This window comes from Pan troglodytes, chromosome 20, assembly GCF_028858775.2.
Source record: "Pan troglodytes isolate AG18354 chromosome 20, NHGRI_mPanTro3-v2.0_pri, whole genome shotgun sequence".
Classification (NCBI taxonomy): domain Eukaryota; kingdom Metazoa; phylum Chordata; class Mammalia; order Primates; family Hominidae; genus Pan; species Pan troglodytes.
This window is the reverse complement of record NC_072418.2, coordinates 57171797-57188327: the sequence shown is the minus strand read 5'-3', so window position 1 is coordinate 57188327 and position 16531 is coordinate 57171797. Positions and strand designations below refer to the sequence as shown.

Sequence of the window (16531 nt, the reverse complement as noted above, 5' to 3'; positions counted from 1 at the left end):
GACACAATTATATCCGTCTAATTTTATTTAATCTCTTCTGCATGGTTTCTCTCTCTCACACAAGTATCCACTTTTAAAGGGTTAGGTCAGGCATGGTGGCTCACGCCTGTAATCCCAGCACTTTGGGAGGCCAAGGCGAGCAGATCACCTGAAGTCAGGAGTCCAAGACCAGCCTGGCCAACATGGTGAAACCCTGTCTCTACTAAAAATTAAAAAAAAAAAAAAATTGGCCAGTGTGGTGGTTGTCAGGCCTCCTAGCTGAAGCTCAGCTATTGTAACCCCTGTGACCTGCACATATACACCCAGATGGCCTGAAGGAGCCAAGAAGTCTGGGGCAGCCGAAAAACCACAAAAGAAGTAAAACAGCCAGTTCCTGCCTTAACTGATTAACCAACATTACGACATTCCACCATTGTGAATTGTCCCTGCCCCACCTTAACCGATCAATCAACTTTGTGATATTCTTCTTCTGGATAATAAGTCTTATGATCTCCCCACCATGTACCTTGTGACCTGCTCTGCTAACAATAGATGACCACCTTTTACCGTAATTTTCCATCACCTACCCAACTCCTGTAAAGCAACCCCTTCCCCATCTCCCTTCGCTGACTCCTTTCTCAGACTCAGTCCACCTGCACCCAGGTGAATTAAAAGCTTTATTGCTCATACAAAGCCTGTTTGCTGGTCTATTCACATGGACACGCTTGGCAGTGGTGCATGCCTGTAATCCCAGCTACCCAGGAGGGTGAAGCAGGAGAATCGCTTGAACCCAGGAGGTCAAGGTTGCAGTGAGCAGAGATCGTGCCATTGCACTGCAGCCTGGGTGACAGCATGAGACGCTGTCAGGGAAAAAAAAAAAACAAAAAACAAAACAAAAAAAACTTGACGGGAGGGTTAATTACCATCTTCCTACAATGAGGAAAATGGATGGGGCAGGGGAAGATGTCACCTGCTGAAGGTCAACTGACAGTAAGTGTGAACCCTCATGCCTTAAACCGAAGCTTGGGAATTTCTTCCAGTGAGTGCTTTGGCCCAAAGCATGGAGACAGAATTCACGGTATCAAATGAAGAGTTATGGACAGGGGAAGAAGAGGTTTTAAATGACTTGGAGATTTGATGGAGTTCCCACGTATAAGTGAGAACATGTGGTATTTGGTTTTCTGTTCCTGTGTTTGTTTACTAAGGATAATGACCTCCAGCTCCATTCACATCTCTGCAACAGACATGATCGCCTTCTGGTGCTGCTACTTATAGAATTAAGAAAGTCGGAGGGAAGAAGTGCTTGGGAGAAAGAAAACTAGACAGCAGGGCCAGGAGGGAGGTAGCGCTTCCTCTGCACTCCGTGAACAGCCTTATAAATATCTCCCTAGCCTGGTTCTTCCCCAGGATCATTCATCCTGGGATGACACCATTGGTTCCTCCAGTAAACTAAGGCAGAGAGTGAAACAGACCCTAGTTGCTCACTCACTTTTGTTTCACATACAGTGAACAAATCCAAGCAGTTGTACCCTTGAGCCCTCCTCACCCACGTCCCCGGGTCCATTCCCACAGTGCAAGCTCACTGGAGACTGAAGACAGCCTGTCTGTGCCACCACATCAGCCTCCTCCTGGTCCTCTTCTCCAAACCCTCACTCCAGGCTGACATCTATTATTCTCATATCCCCAACCTTATCTGTAGCTGACTCTTCCCTGATCAAAATCCTTCTCCGGGTCTGAATCTTCCTCCAAGTAAGACACAAGTATCTCTGCCTGATGTTCATGTTGTTGATGACCAGGACTAAGTTAACATCTCCAGCGCCAAAACACATGGTTCCTTCCTACAGAGCAAATTCATTACAGGAAACCACTTCCGCCTTTTTCCCACCCACCACACCCCAGACAGACACCTGGAGATATTAACATATTTCTGCCTTCTCATAGTCAGCTCCCCGAGAAAATTTTTATTTTTTTATGTTTTAATTTTTTAATTATTTATTTATTTATTTGAGATGGAGTCTTGCTCTGTCTACCAGGCTGGAGTGCAGTGGCGCGATCTCGGCTCACTGCAGCCTCCACCTCCAGGGTTCAAGAGATCTGCCGTCTCAGCCTCTAGAGTAGCTGGGATTACAGCCCTGCACCATCACACCTGGCTAATTTTTTTTTAATTTTTGGTAGAGACAGGGTTTCCTCATGTTGGCCAGGCTGGTCTTGAACTCCTGACCTCAGATGATGTACCTGCCTCGGCCTCCCAAAGTGCTGGGATTCCAGGCGTGAGCCACCGCACCCGGCCTATTCTTGTTTTCAAAATCTCGCTCATTTCTGAACTTCTGTGCCAGTGACTTCCTAGGCAAGGAAATGCCCGATGTACCTTTTCTTGGACTCCAGTCCACTCCGGACATTTTGTCTCCACCAGTAACCATGGCCATTGTGTTGAGGAAGGAACAAAAGCAAGAAAGCGATTTTCTGAGCAGGTTTCTATGAGCACCAGGTTCTCGCCCTGGTAGGGGCAACTGCAGGACCCGAAAGTTAATCTCCCCTGGGTATGACACCCACTGTGCTACTTTCCTCCCCAAGGAAATATAGCTCCCCAGCTGAACCACCACGTGGGTTTGGGGATGTGAAAAAGGGAAATGAAAGAGAAGGAATATTTATGATTTCAACCACACTGGGAACTCATGGAAGCTGCTGTAGACAACTCAAGCATGAGAGGCCAGGCTAAATTTGGAGAAAAAAGAGATACACACTCCCATTTTTAGAATCCAAGAGGCCTGGAGTTTGTATTATTATTATTTTATTTTATTTTATTTTTAGCAGCAACACTTATATGGAAAGTACTTGGACACCTTGAGGTCTGCGTGAAAGTTGACTCCAATTGTGATGAGTACGGAAGCTCCTATCTCAGGATTCTCATTTTAGGGAAAATCACTTTTGGTCTGGATTTGTTTTTGTGTGTTTTTTTGTTTTTGTTTGTTTGTTTGTTTGTTTTTGAGACGGGGTCTTGCTCTGTCGCCCAGGCTGGAGTGCAGTGGCGCGATCTCGGCTCACTGCAAGCTCTGCCTCCCAGGTTCACGCCATTCTCCTGCCTCAGCCTTCTGAGTAGCTGGGACTACAGGCACCAGCCACCACGCCCGGCTAATTTTTTGTATTTTTAGTAGAGACGGGGTTTCCCTGTGTTAGCCAGGATGGTCTCGATCCCCTGACCTTGTGATCCGCCTGCCTCAGCCTCCCAAGTTGCTGGGATTACAGGCGTGAGACACCGCGCCCAGCCTCCGGTCTGAATTTAACTCCGGACAGCTCTTTCTTTCTTTCTTTTTTTCTTTCTTTCTTTTTTTTTTTTTTTTTGAGACAGAGTCTCGCTCTGTCACCCAGGTTGGAGTGCAGTGGCGCGATCTCGGCTCACTGCAAACTCCGCTTCCTGAGTTCAAGCAATTATCTCCCTCAGCCTCCCGAGTAGCTGGGATTACAGGTGCCCGCCACCACGCCTGGCTACTTTTCATATTTTTAGGAGAGACGGGGTTTCACCTTCTTGGCCAGGCTGGTCTTGAACTCCTGACCTCATGATCCACCTGCCTCGGCCTCCCCAAGTGCTGAGATTACAGGCATGAGCCACCACACCCGACCACGGATTCTAACCAGAATCATCACCTGGACTTCTGAGGCTTGAAGAAAAGATGAATCCTCTTCTCACTCACTTGATTAAAAAAAAAAGTTGGGGTCAGGTATGGTGGCTCACGCCTGTAATCCCAGCACTTTGGGAGGCCGAGGTGGGCGGATCACGAGGTCAGGAGATCGAGACCATCCTGGCTAACATGAAGTCCCATCTGTACTAAAAATACAGAAAATTAGTTAGGCATGGTGGCACATGCCTGCAGTCCTAGCTACTCAGGAGGCTGAGGCAGGAGAATCACTTGAATCTGGGAGGCGGAGGTTGCAGTGAGCTGAGATCGCACCACTGCACTCCAGCCTGGGCGACAGAGCAAGACTCCCTGCCAAAAAAAAAAAAAAAAGGCCAGGCATGGTGGCTCACGCCTATAATCCCAGCACTTTGGGAGGCAGAGGCGGGTGGATCACAAGGTCAGGAGATCAAGACCATCCTGGCTAACACGGTGAAACCCCGTCTCTACTAAAAATACAAAAAATTAGACGGGCATGGTGGCGGGCACCTGTAGTCCCAGCTACTCAGGAGGCTGAGGCAGGAGAATGGCGTGAACCCGGGATGCGGAGCTTGCAGTGAGCTGAGATTGCACCACTGCACTCCAGCCTTGGCAACAGAGTGAGACTCCATCTCAGAAAAAAAAAAAAAGAAAAGAAAGAAAGAAAAGAAAAGGCAGTCACAGCCTTTGGCTGCTTCATATTCCTGGCCCTGGGACACCAGGAGTCCCACATGCAGATCTATGGATTCCATACTGACAGCTGATGCATTACTAGAGGTCAAAGCATGAGGCTTGGGTTTAACTAATTTTGGGACTAATCTGAGACCAGGGAATAGCAGAGTTAAGCATCCCAGAGGTTGGAGATTTTTGTCCTCTGTCCCTGAGTTGTTGTAAAACCAAACCCGCAATATCTCTGCAGCTGAGAAGTTGTCTGTGACTTCAACAAGGCCCAGGAACCTGAACATATTTGAGGAAGGGACCATAGGGTTCTAAGCCCGAGCTGGGAGTTGGGGTCAGCAAGGATCTCACACAATTCTCCCATGAGAAGGGAGGAGAGCTGTGAAGGAGCCAGGGCATAATGGGTTACATGCCCTGGCGGGGGATACAATGGTGGGTTACACACCCTGAGGGGGATAAAATGGTGGGTTACACACCTTGGTGGGGGGATACAGTGGTGGGTTACATGCCCTGGTGAGGGGATACAATGGTGGGTTAGGTGCCCTGGTGGGGGGATACAATGGTGGGTTATACGGCCTGGTGGGGGGATACAATGGTGGTCTGGCTACTCATGCCCCACCTCATTCTTATTCATAGGCGTCTGATATGGTTCGGTTCTGTGTCTCCACCCAAATCCCACCTTGGATTATAATAATCCCTACATGTCAAGGGCAGGACCAGGTGGAGATTATTGAATCATGGGGGCGGTTTCCCCTGTACTGTTCTCGCGATAACGAGTGAGTTCTCACGAGATCTGATGGTTTTATAAGGGGCTTCCCCCTTCGCTCCACTCTCATTCTCTCTCCTGCCGCCCAATAAGAGGTGCCTTCCACCATGATTGTAAGTTTCATGAGGCCTCCCCAGACATGTGGAACTGTGAGTCAATTAAACGTCTTTTCTTATAAATTACCCAGTCTTGGGTAGTTCTTCATAGCAGAGTGAGAACAGACTCATACAGAGTCCCTGATCCTCTCAACCAACCTCCACCAAGTATAGACCCATAGTGAGGAATAACTGGGACTCCCCTTTCTGGAATGTAGATGTGTAAACACCCATCCAGGGCTTCCGAGGTGAGTGTGGCCAGTCTAGCCCTCAGCAAATGCTCCATTCCGTCTACTGACCACGCCCCTCCAGACTCTGCCATGGAGAATCTCATCCCAATGACCATGCTGCGTTGATTCTGGTGGCCTCTCGGAGATGCTCGTTCAGGCTCAGCACAGCCAGAGAAGGCCCCAGACGGCTTCCCTCATGAAAACTCAAGATGAGTGTGGATTTATTGCTTACAGTTTGCAGAACCTTGGAGAATCTGCAGAAAAAAACTGAGATAGGGCGGGAAGAATCTGGAGGAGCCGGAGGCATGTTCCAGGTGAACAAGGTGCTGCTGCATTCAAGAGGACTATTATTTTTTTCAGGTACAGGGTGTGCAAGAAGGAGTTAATCTCACAGCTGCAAGGGTGATAACGTTGGGAGGGTTTTCTTGTAAAGTTGGTCCTTAGCTGGCATCTAGTTCCTAAACATGGCTCCTGGAATGTTCCCTATGTTCCTAAGAGATAAGCTGGTGTTGTGTGACTGCAGCATTGAATTCTACTGTGTCTTGACTAGGCCATTTCTGCAAACAATGTAGCTCATTGTTGATGAGTTAGTAAAAAAAAAAAAAATGCTGATAAACAGCAGCTTTTCCCTGGTTTCCCTGTGACTGACCATTATGCCTATATGGCCCCCACCTAATAACAACCTTGAACATTGAGTCTTAAGCAGGTTTGCCTGAAACCAACACTTCACATGCATTGCTACATTTTTTATGCTGATGGAATGATTAAGACAAGACATAGATTTTCACAGCTTATGACCAGCATTCTTGATCTTAAATATATTTTGGTAAAGTTTTTTTTTTTCAAAAAGGTAAAAAAAAATTGCTCTTCTAGACGGATAAAATGGACACAAGTTTTTATTTAGCTTACTATTAACAAGGGGACGGGAAAGATGTTAATACTGAATTCAAAGAAGAATCCGTAGAGCAGACATTTAGGGGCTGGTAATGTTTAAGGGGATTCAAAAATGAGGCTAATTTTTGTTATTTTTAGTATAGAGACGGGGTTTCACCATGTTGGCCAGGCTGGTCTTGAACTCCTGACCTCAGGTGATCTGCCCGCCTGGGCCTCCCAAAGTGCTGGGATTACAGGTTTGAGCCACCGTGCCCGTCCATAGAATTGATTTTTAAGTGTATTAATTCTACCTACTATTTTCACCACAGCCACATCTGCCTACATAATTTCTAGTTGTCTATCTCTTCTCAAATATACTGCATGCTGTCCATCTACCCCCATGCACATGATCTTAAAAAGAACATTTCTCCCAGAGACGACTCAGAAATCAGGCCTGTCCAGAGCAGGTGGTTACAGCTGCTCCTGTCCAGGAGCATCAACTCTTCCAAACTTAGCATCTGCCCAAAGTTGTGGCTGGCAAGGCGGAGTCCAATGTGACCTCCCACTCACGTGTGGGACAGATGTCCAGGTGTGACAATACCACAGACAGCCTGTTTTTCACACACACACAGGAGAGATGGAGCCTCCTCCATGGGGAGGCTCTGAGAGGGAAGGAGGAACCGTCAGTCCCTCTCACCTGGAAGGGGCTGAATCAAGAAGGCACCGGGTCTGTTTGCTGCTACATCCTGGCCCTTGGTGAGATGAGGACAGATTAGATAGACGCAGCCAAAGTGAGGGGAGAGCCCATTTCTGTCTGTAATATCTCTAGAGAGCCTGGTGTTCACGCCCAGGACAAGCCCTGGGGAAATGAGAGCCAAGCTCCTGGGGAGGGGCAGTTCCTCTTTCTGCCCCTCATGGGCTCCCACAAGGAAGCAGAGAGATGGCAGTGCCCATGTGCAAACACAGAAGAGGGGCAGCCACAGCGTCTCACTTTCACCTGGAGCCCTAGGTTCCTCCCTGTCTGTGAGGACCCTGGACTTCCTTTTCCGTGCCACATAGAGATGGAAACGTCCTTTTTTTTTTTTTTTTTTTTTGAGATAGAGTTTTGTTCTTGTTGCCCAGGCTGGAAGGCAATGGTGTGATCTTGGCTCACTGCAACCTCTGCCTCCGGAGTTCAAGTGATTATCCCGCCTTAGCCTCCTGAGTAGCTAGGATTACAGGCATGTGCCACCATGACCGGCTCATTTTTGTATTTTTAGTAGACACGGGGTTTTGCCATGTTGGCCAGGCTGGTCTCGAACTCCTGACCTCAAGTGATCCACCCACCTTGGCCTCCCAAAGTGCTGGGATGACAGCTGTGAGCCACAGCGCCCGGCCGAAAACGTCCTTCTTAACGACTCCCTTGTGAATCCCCATTTGTGTCTGAAATATCGGCAGAGAGCCTGGTGCTCACCCCCAGGACAAGCCCTGGGAAATGAGAGCCAGGGTCCTGGGGAGGGGCAGTTCCTCTTTCTGTCGGTGTGCTGATGGGACGACCTCGTGATGGGGAGGACCCAGCCTCCGTGTGCCCGCACACCATGTGTCTGTCTGTGTCTACGGGCACCGTGGCCACACCTGCCTACACAGCCAGGGCCAGGAGGAGGAGATGCCATGACCCTCATTCTCACAACCCTGCTCTTCTTTGGTGAGATCTTAAGAGGGGGAGGAGAGACCCTAGTCTAGGAGAGAGACCCCAATCCATAGCCATGCCCTAGTCAATTAGGGCATCCCAGGGGCTCAAGGAAAAGAAGACCTGCTCAGGCTTCGGAGGCAAATCTTTCACAGGGAACTCTCTTCCAGGGCTGAGCCTGGGCCCCAGGACCCGGGTGCAGGCAGGTGAGTCTGTCCCCAGCTGTCCTAGGTCCCTCCTCCTCTCTGGGGACAAGGGACCACCCCTGGGCAGCTAGGGGTGAAGACAGCAGTTCTGGGCTGACTGATGGGGATGAGGGGGGTCCTGGGGCTGAGAGCTGGGATCTGAGGGTTGAGGACATCTTGGGACCTAACCTGTGATTTCCTTCCAGAAAACCTACTCAAACCCATCCTGTGGGCCGAGCCAGGTCCCGTGATCACCTGGCATAACCCCGTGACCATCTGGTGTCAGGGCACCCTGGAGGCCCAGGGGTACCGTCTGGATAAAGAGGGAAACTCAATGTCGAGGCACATATTAAAAACACTGGAGTCTGAAAACAAGGTCAAATTCTCCATCCCATCCATGATGTGGGAACATGCAGGGCGATACCACTGTTACTATCAGAGCCCTGCAGGCTGGTCAGAGCCCAGCGACCCTCTGGAGCTGGTGGTGACAGGTGAGAGGACAGTCAGGGGTCCCAGCCCCAGGCTCTGCCCTCGGGAAGGGGGTCAGCTCTCAGCTCTCGAGGGGTCTCCCTTCTCACAGCCCAGCCTTGTGGGATAAGGTGGGAGGTGTGAGCCCCATTTAAACACGGCTGCCTTTTTTTCTCTTGAAAGCCTACAGCAGACCCACCCTGTCCGCCCTGCCAAGCCCTGTGGTGACCTCAGGAGTGAACGTGACCCTCCGGTGTGCCTCACGGCTGGGACTGGGCAGGTTCACTCTGATTGAGGAAGGATACCACAGGCTCTCCTGGACCCTGAACTCACACCAACACAACCATGGAAAGTTCCAGGCCCTGTTCCCCATGGGCCCCCTGACCTTCAGCAACAGGGGTACATTCAGATGCTACGGCTATGAAAACAACACCCCGTACGTGTGGTCGGAACCCAGTGACCCCCTGCAGCTACTGGTGTCAGGTGAGGAAGCCGTAGCTTTTCCTTATACAAAGTCAGGGCACCAGGTGAGCTGTTGGGAGCCTTACCCTCAGGCTAGCCCACGCAAGAAGAAAAGATGAGGGGAAGATGGGGGCCCTGGGGACACAAATACAGAATGAGAAAAAAACAAGGACGCTGGAAACCCTAGTGAGGAAGGCTACAGAAGGAAGGGGCGTGGGAGGAACCAGCGGCTCCAAGTCCCGACTCATCTTTCCCTCCAGGCGTGTCTAGGAAGCCCTCCCTCCTGACCCTGCAGGGCCCTGTTGTGACCCCCGGAGAGAATCTGACCCTCCAGTGTGGCTCTGATGTCGGCTACATCAGATACACTCTGTACAAGGAGGGGGCCGATGGCCTCGCCCAGCGCCCTGGCCGGCAGCCCCAGGCTGGGCTCTCCCAGGCCAACTTCACCCTGGGCCCTGTGAGCCGCTCCCACGGGGGCCAGTACAGATGCTACGGTGCGCACAACGTCTCCTCCGAGTGGTCGGCCCCCAGCGACCCCCTGGACATCCTGATCGCAGGTGAGGAGCCCAGCGGGTTCAGTCAGGGACCCAGGCTCTGCACAGGCCCTGCTGGGGGAGCCCAGGTGGTGATGGCCGGGATGAGGGGTGGGGGTCCCAAGGGAGGAAGAGACAGACAGAGACAGGGGATGGGCGGGGAGGCGAGACTCAGAGAAGACAGAGACAGACTGAGGGTCCCAGGGAGAGGACTGGTGGGGAGGTCTCAGCTCAGAACAAGGTGGGGCAGCCCCTCACCCATCCTTCTTCTCTCCAGGACAGATCTCTGACAGACCCTCCCTCTCAGTGCAGCCGGGCCCCACAGTGACCTCAGGAGAGAAGGTGACCCTGCTGTGTCAGTCATGGGGCCCGATGTTCACTTTCCTTCTGACCAAGGAGGGGGCAGCCCATCCCCCGTTGCGTCTAAGATCCACTTACAGAGCTCATAAGTACCAGGCTGAATTCCCCATGAGTCCTGTGACCTCAGCCCACGCGGGGACCTACAGGTGCTACGGCTCACGCAGCTCCAACCCCTACCTGCTGTCTCACCCCAGTGAGCCCCTGGAGCTTGTGGTCTCAGGTGAGGGCGCTGACCCTGTCCTCTCTGAGCTCAAAGGGGTTCTTGGAAATGAAAAAGGAGAGCTTCCAAGGGAGTGTCCGCCCGTCTGTCTCACTTGCTGTCCCACTTCTTCCTCCATCAGCCCCGGCCTTTGTGAGCCCTGAGCCTCTCTCAGCTCAGGCCCTGCCCCCAGGAGAGTTCAGGACACTAAGAAAACAGGACAGTGAAGGGGGAGGGTCCACAGGGGAGGGCCCAGCCCATGGAAGGGTGGAAATACATGGGAACCTCCCACCGAGGGGAAGGTCCAGCCTATGGGAGGGTGGAAATACATGGGAACCTCCCACCGAGGGGAAGGTCCAGCCTATGGGAGGGTGGAAATACATGGGAACCTCCCACCGAGGGGAAGGTCCAGCCTATGGGAGGGTGGAAATACATGGGAACCTCCCACCGAGGGGAAGGTCCAGCCTATGGGAGGGTGGAAATAGATGAGGACTTCCCACCCTGGGCTCCCACCCCTGAAGTCTCAGTAGGGTAAAGAGTGGAGAGGGCTGCAAGGAGGTGGGGATGAGCCTTGGAGGAGATGAGATTAGACTGAGGGTGGAAGACGGAGGCCCCACCTGCTCCCTTCCTGATGTCTCCATCTCAGAATCAACGTCTGGGTGTCCCCAACCTCTAAGTCCTGACCCCGTGGGAGATGAAAGCGCAGTTACTCTGACCCAGTATAATATTCTAGACTCATCTCAACCTTATCTCCAATATTCAGGAAAGGGGTCTGTTCCTCAGAGGAACAGAGGGGAGAGTGGACAATAAGGGCGTGGTCCACGTGGCTTCCTGGGGCTCTGAGGATGGAGCAGGTGTTCCCTCTGTGGTGGTCAGAGGGGAGGGAGGTGTCCTAGAACCAGGCAGGAAGAAGGGAGCAGCAATGATAGGTGGAGGAGTCAGGTCTGTCCTCCCCTACCTGAGCAGGATTTGGGGTCCAGGGGTCCAGGCCTGACGTGGACAAGGGGAAGATGCTGGGGCTGATGTTTATATCAGCCATAAAAAATTGGAAATTTCACATTTGCCCATCTTTGTCACCTCAAATATGAATATATATGTAGTTACATATATATTTTTAAAACAAATATCTAAAGCCACATATACATATGTATCTATAATCATTGTATTCATCTGTTCTCACACTGCTATAAAGAACTACCTGAGGCCGGGCACAATGGCTCACGCCTGTAATCCCAGCGCTTTGGGAGGCCGAGGTGGGCCGATCACCTGAGGTCAGGAGTGAAAGACCAGCCTGGCCAAGATGGCGAAACCCCGTCTCTACTAAAAATACAAAAATTAGCTGGGCGTGGTGGCGGGTACCTGAATCCCAACTGCCTTGGAGGCTGAGGCAGGAGAATCGCTGGAACCCGGAGGCAGAGGCTGCAGTGAGCTGAGATCGCACCACTGCACTCCAGCCTGGGGGACAGAGCAACACTCCGTCTCAAAAACAAACAAACAAACAAACAAAAACCTACCTGAGACTGGGTAATTTATAAAGGAAAGAGGTTTAATTAACTCACGGTTCCACAGGCCATACAGGAAGCCTGGCTGGGGAGGCCTCGGGAAACTTACAATCATGGCAGAAGGCGGAGGGAAAGCAGGAACTTCTATGGCTGGAATAGGAGGAAGACAGAGAAGGGGGAGGTGCTACCCACTTTTAAATAACAAGATCTCGTGACAACTCACTATCATGAGAGCAGCCAGGGGGAAGCCAATCACCTCCCACTGGGCCTCTCCTCCAACATTGGGGATTACAATTCAACATGAGATTTGAGAGAGACACAAATGCAAAGCATGTTAATCACATATATTTTATAAGCCATGTTAATCACATATATTTTATATGAATATATGTGCTATGTACATATATAGACACAAACGTATATTCAAGTATTCAATCCTATGCTTAATATTTTTCATCAGATTTTTAAATATTTATTTGTTTTTATTTATTATTATTATTATTATTATTTTTGAGACGGAGTCTCACTCTGTCGCCCAGGCTGGAGCGCAGTGGTGCGATCTCGGCTCACTGCAAGCTCCACCTCCGGGGTTCACGCCATTCTCCTGCCTCATCCTCTCAAGTAGCTGGGACTACAGGAGCCCACCACCATGCCAGGCTAATTTTTTTTTTTTTTTTTGTATTTTTAGTAGAGATGGGGTTTCACCATGTTAGCCAGGATGGTCTCAGTCTCCTGACCTTGTGATCCGCCCGCCTCAGCCTCCCAAAGTGCTGGGATTACAGGCGTGAACCACCGCGCCTGGCCTTTATTTTTTATTTTACTTTAAGTTCGGGTATGTTTTTAAATATTTGCTTTTCACCTTCCAATCTAGGTTCATACTTCAAAAAAGCAGAAATGATGTTTTTCTGTCCCACTTAGTCATTATCATTTAGAAAAGAATACATTTTCATATTTAAGTATATCACATTGTAGGTGTTCCTAACTATACGAAGAATTTGTTAACAAGACATTAAATGGATGATGAAACCACAGGGGAGCTGTCTGAGGCAGCACACAGTGGGGGCCGTTGCAGCCTCCAGCCCTTGCTTGTGCTCCTGACTTCTAAGAGTGGCTGAGGACCAACTCCTCATCCACAGAGACTGGGTCCTCATCCACTGAAAAATGGAAATTTCTGTCTCTGGGGGAATTAGTTGTTGTGTTCTTGTTGCACAAGATTGCACATCCAAGACAGCACACAAGAGCTCAATTCTTTCTAGTTGGGGGATCATTCTTCTTACTAATCCTGAGCTCCTGGGCTCAAGTAAACTTTGTTTCAAAGTGACTCAGGCACAAGATCTGAATTCCCAGAGCACAGAGAGGTTGAAAAACCCAATGACGTACCAGGGGAGGCCTGTGAGAGCAGAGAATGTGTTCACTAAGGATCTACATAAAGTCATGCCATGAGAGGTGGAGGAATATAAGAATGCATTGCCCAGGGGAGAGGCTCTTCAGCTTCTCACCAACATCCTTATTCTTTGATTCTTAGGAGCAACTGAGACCCTCAATCCAGCACAAAAGAAGTCAGATTCCAAGACTGGTGAGTGAGGAGATGCTCCCAGTTATGGGGCTGGGCACAGAGGGTCAGGTCCTGTCAAGGGGAGGTGGGTACCCTAGGTGGACATCCAGGGGTCTTTGGTAATTGTGATCTGCCCTGACCTCTGTGACCTCTTTGTCCACCATCCCTAGCCCCACACCTCCAGGATTACACAGTGGAGAATCTCATCCGCATGGGTGTGGCTGGCTTGGTCCTGCTGTTCCTCGGGATTCTGTTATTTGAGGCTCAGCACAGCCATAGAAGCCCCCCAAGGTGCAGCCAGGAGGCAAACAGCAGAAAGGACAATGCACCCTTCAGAGTGGTGGAGCCTTGGGAACAGATCTGATGATCTCAGAAGGTTCTGGAAGACTGGGGCAGCAGTTGGGGAAGTGTCTGCTGAGAATATCAAGGGGAAGAAGCATGGGTCAGGTGCAGGAATATGTCTGGGTGTCTGTAGAAGATGCTTCCTCCATTAAACTGTGGTGCTTTCCTCCTCATTGTCGACTCTCCTTGACTGCCCCTTCCTTCGTTTCTCTTCCCTATGATGTAAGGCTTCACCCCTATGGTGGGTTTGGGTCCGCCCCTCTGTGACCTCATGCTCTGCTCCACTTTCAGGTAATACATCTTTCTTTATTTCTAACTACTGCATTTTCTAATGTGTATTACTGGGACTATCTCTTCAGCTCATAACATGGAATTTGCTTTTGATAATTAAATCCATGGGCAAAAATCAGATTCGTGTTTGCAAAATTTAATTTCAAAGTGATGCTGTACCACCTGTCACTCTTCATCTGTAGTTTCTCCAGAAATACAGTCACTAGGAATCAAAAGAGAAGTGTTTGATGGAAAAGTCTGCTGTTGTGCGCATAGACTGGCTTCCTGAACAACAACAACAAAGTTTTCTAAAAAGCATTTATTTGTGGAATTTGTTGATGACTGTGGTATAAACACTCCCTTCATGGGCACCTTCAAGATTCTCACATGACTGCACCTCCCCCTACCTGCTATCACACCGCAGTCGGAGCTGGTGGTCCTGGGTGAAAGGCCCTGACCCTGTCCTCTCTAAGCTCAAAGACTCAGCTCAGGCCCTGCCCCCAGGAGAGCTCTGGGCAGAGATGGAGTGAAGGGGGCTCTGAGGGATGCTCAGCCACAGAGGAATTTACCCCTCAGAGGAGAAGAAGCCAACAGGAGTTCTCCCTCTTCTCCTTCACCTGGAGTCCAGAAGGTGCTAGGTGGGAAGAGGGAGGGTCTTGGAGAGGCCACTGGGCAGATGGAAAGGAGAGCTTTGAGTGGAGGTGGGGACTCCAGGATAGCTCCAATTCCTCACTCCCTTTCTGTGCTCCTTCCCAGGACCCTCCAGGGGCCCCAGCCCCCCACCCATAGGCTCTTTCTCCGTACCTGGTGAGTCATTGAGGCCTCTGGGCTCAGAGGGAGGGCGGCCTCCCCCAGGGCAGTCCTGAGTCTCCCAGATGATCCTATTCCCCTCAAGGATTCAAGCACGAGCTTCCCTCCAGGGAGCTGAGGCAGAGCCAGAGGAGGGGCCACAGGCTCCCCGGGGCTTTGAGGCTGGGCTGGTGAGGGGCAGGGGGTCGAGGCAGAGAGAGATGTTGGGGCCCAGCCTGGGGAGGAGCAGCCAGGCTGACGTGGGGAGCAGGGCAGCCCCAGCCCTCACCTCCCCATCCTGACCCAGCAGCCCTGAGGACCAGCCCCTCACCCCCACAACGTCAGGCCCCCACAGTGCTGAGTGAGGGGCTTTGAGTGGGAGGTGGGCGGGGTCCAGGGGAGGAAGGGCTGAGTTCTGTCATCGGTTTGAGGCTCCTCTGGTGATGGTGATGTGGACAGGCCCCTCCCCTGCCTGGGCCTCAGTTTCTCCAAGTGTAAAGGAGAGAGGCCTGCGGGTGGGAAAGTTCCTTTCAGCTCTGACTCCCAGCTGTGACGTCCTGGGAGAGGAGGCCTCCCAGGGAACCTCCCAGACCCGATTCCACAGGGGCCTGTCCTGTCCCACCTGCAGCAGAGACAGTGACCTGGGGCAGGGGAGGGGAGCAGAGGCTCATGTGTCCAGAGAGTCTGGGGTCCTCCTGAGCTCCCCCACCCAGGGAAAACCAGAGCCAGGTCCAGGGAAAAGCAGTTTCCCTTCCTGTGGGTCCACAGCTGTGGGTACCTGGACGGGCAGCAGCAGGCTCTGAGTGACCACATCCGTGTGTCTGTCTGTCCTGGAGGGCCCTGTGGTCTCCTCTCCCACAGCTGGAGCCCCCAGAGCAGGCATCACGGTGTTCGTGCTTCTCTGCCTCAGTCAGTGATGGAGGGAGAAGGCGCTACCAGGTTCTCCACGAGCCTCCCTCTTACTCCAGCCCCTGGGCTCTCAGGTTGGGGGGCACAGTTGTTCTGGGCTGAGGGTGATAAAACAGAGAGGGGTTTTGGACTAAACTAGAGAACCAGGAGTGAAAGAGATCTTGGGACCCAGCCTCTGGTTCCATTTCAGGGCCCTTCCCCAAACCCTCCCCATGGGCTGAGACAGGCTCTGTGATCACCTGGGAGAGGCCTGTGACCCTCTGGTGTCAGGGGAACCTGGAGGCCCAGGAGTACCGATTGGATAAAGAGGGAAGCCCAGGGCCGGTCGCGGTGGTTCACGCCTGTAATCCCAGCACTTTGAGAGGCCAAGGCAGGCAGATCACGAGGTCCGGAGATCGAGACCATCCTGGGTAAAACGGTGAAACCCCGTCTCTACTAAAAATACAAAAAATTAGCCGGGCGCGGTGGCTCATGCCTGTAATCCCAGCACTTTGGGAGGCCGAGGCGGGCGGATCACGAGGTCAGGAGTTCAAGACCATCCTGGCTAACACGGTGAAACCCCGTCTCTACTAAAAATACAAAAAATTAGCTGGGCACGGTGGCGGGTGCCTGTAGTCCCAGCTACTTGGGAGGCTGAGGCAGGAGAATGGCACGAACCTGGGAGGCGAAGCTTGCAGTGAGCTGAGATCACGCCACTGCACTCCAGCCTGGGCGACAGAGCGAGACTCCATCTCAAAAAAAAAAAAAAAAAAAAAAGAACTTGACATCAAACATGGGTGAGGGTCACTACTTTGGAGAGTCTTGGGCCAGAGATTGACAATCTGGGCTCAAGTAGAAGACAGGTCCCCATGGACAGAACTGAGAGGCAAGTGTGGCATGGGCTCCAGACACCAAGCACTGGCGTTGGACAACTCTCTTTTGCAGAACCGCGTGGGAAAAGTTTTAGCCTGAGAGGCATGGATTTTACCCAGGAGGCAAGATCTGTGGCCTGGGGTAGTTGAGTGGTCTGACGTC

General features: G+C 51.4%; 1 protein-coding gene across 2 annotated transcripts; it reads left to right on the top strand.

The window, feature by feature from the left end:
- The first annotated feature begins 7872 nt into the window (after positions 1-7872).
- Positions 7873-13775, top strand: LILRA4 (leukocyte immunoglobulin like receptor A4). Of its 2 annotated transcripts, NM_001009026.1 has the most exon segments (8): positions 7873-7958; positions 8114-8149; positions 8335-8619; positions 8780-9079; positions 9319-9615; positions 9869-10171; positions 13178-13228; positions 13378-13571. In NM_001009026.1, coding segments are annotated over 8 exon segments (1500 nt in total). In that variant the 5' UTR covers positions 7873-7924.
- Positions 13776-16531: the final 2756 nt, after the last annotated feature.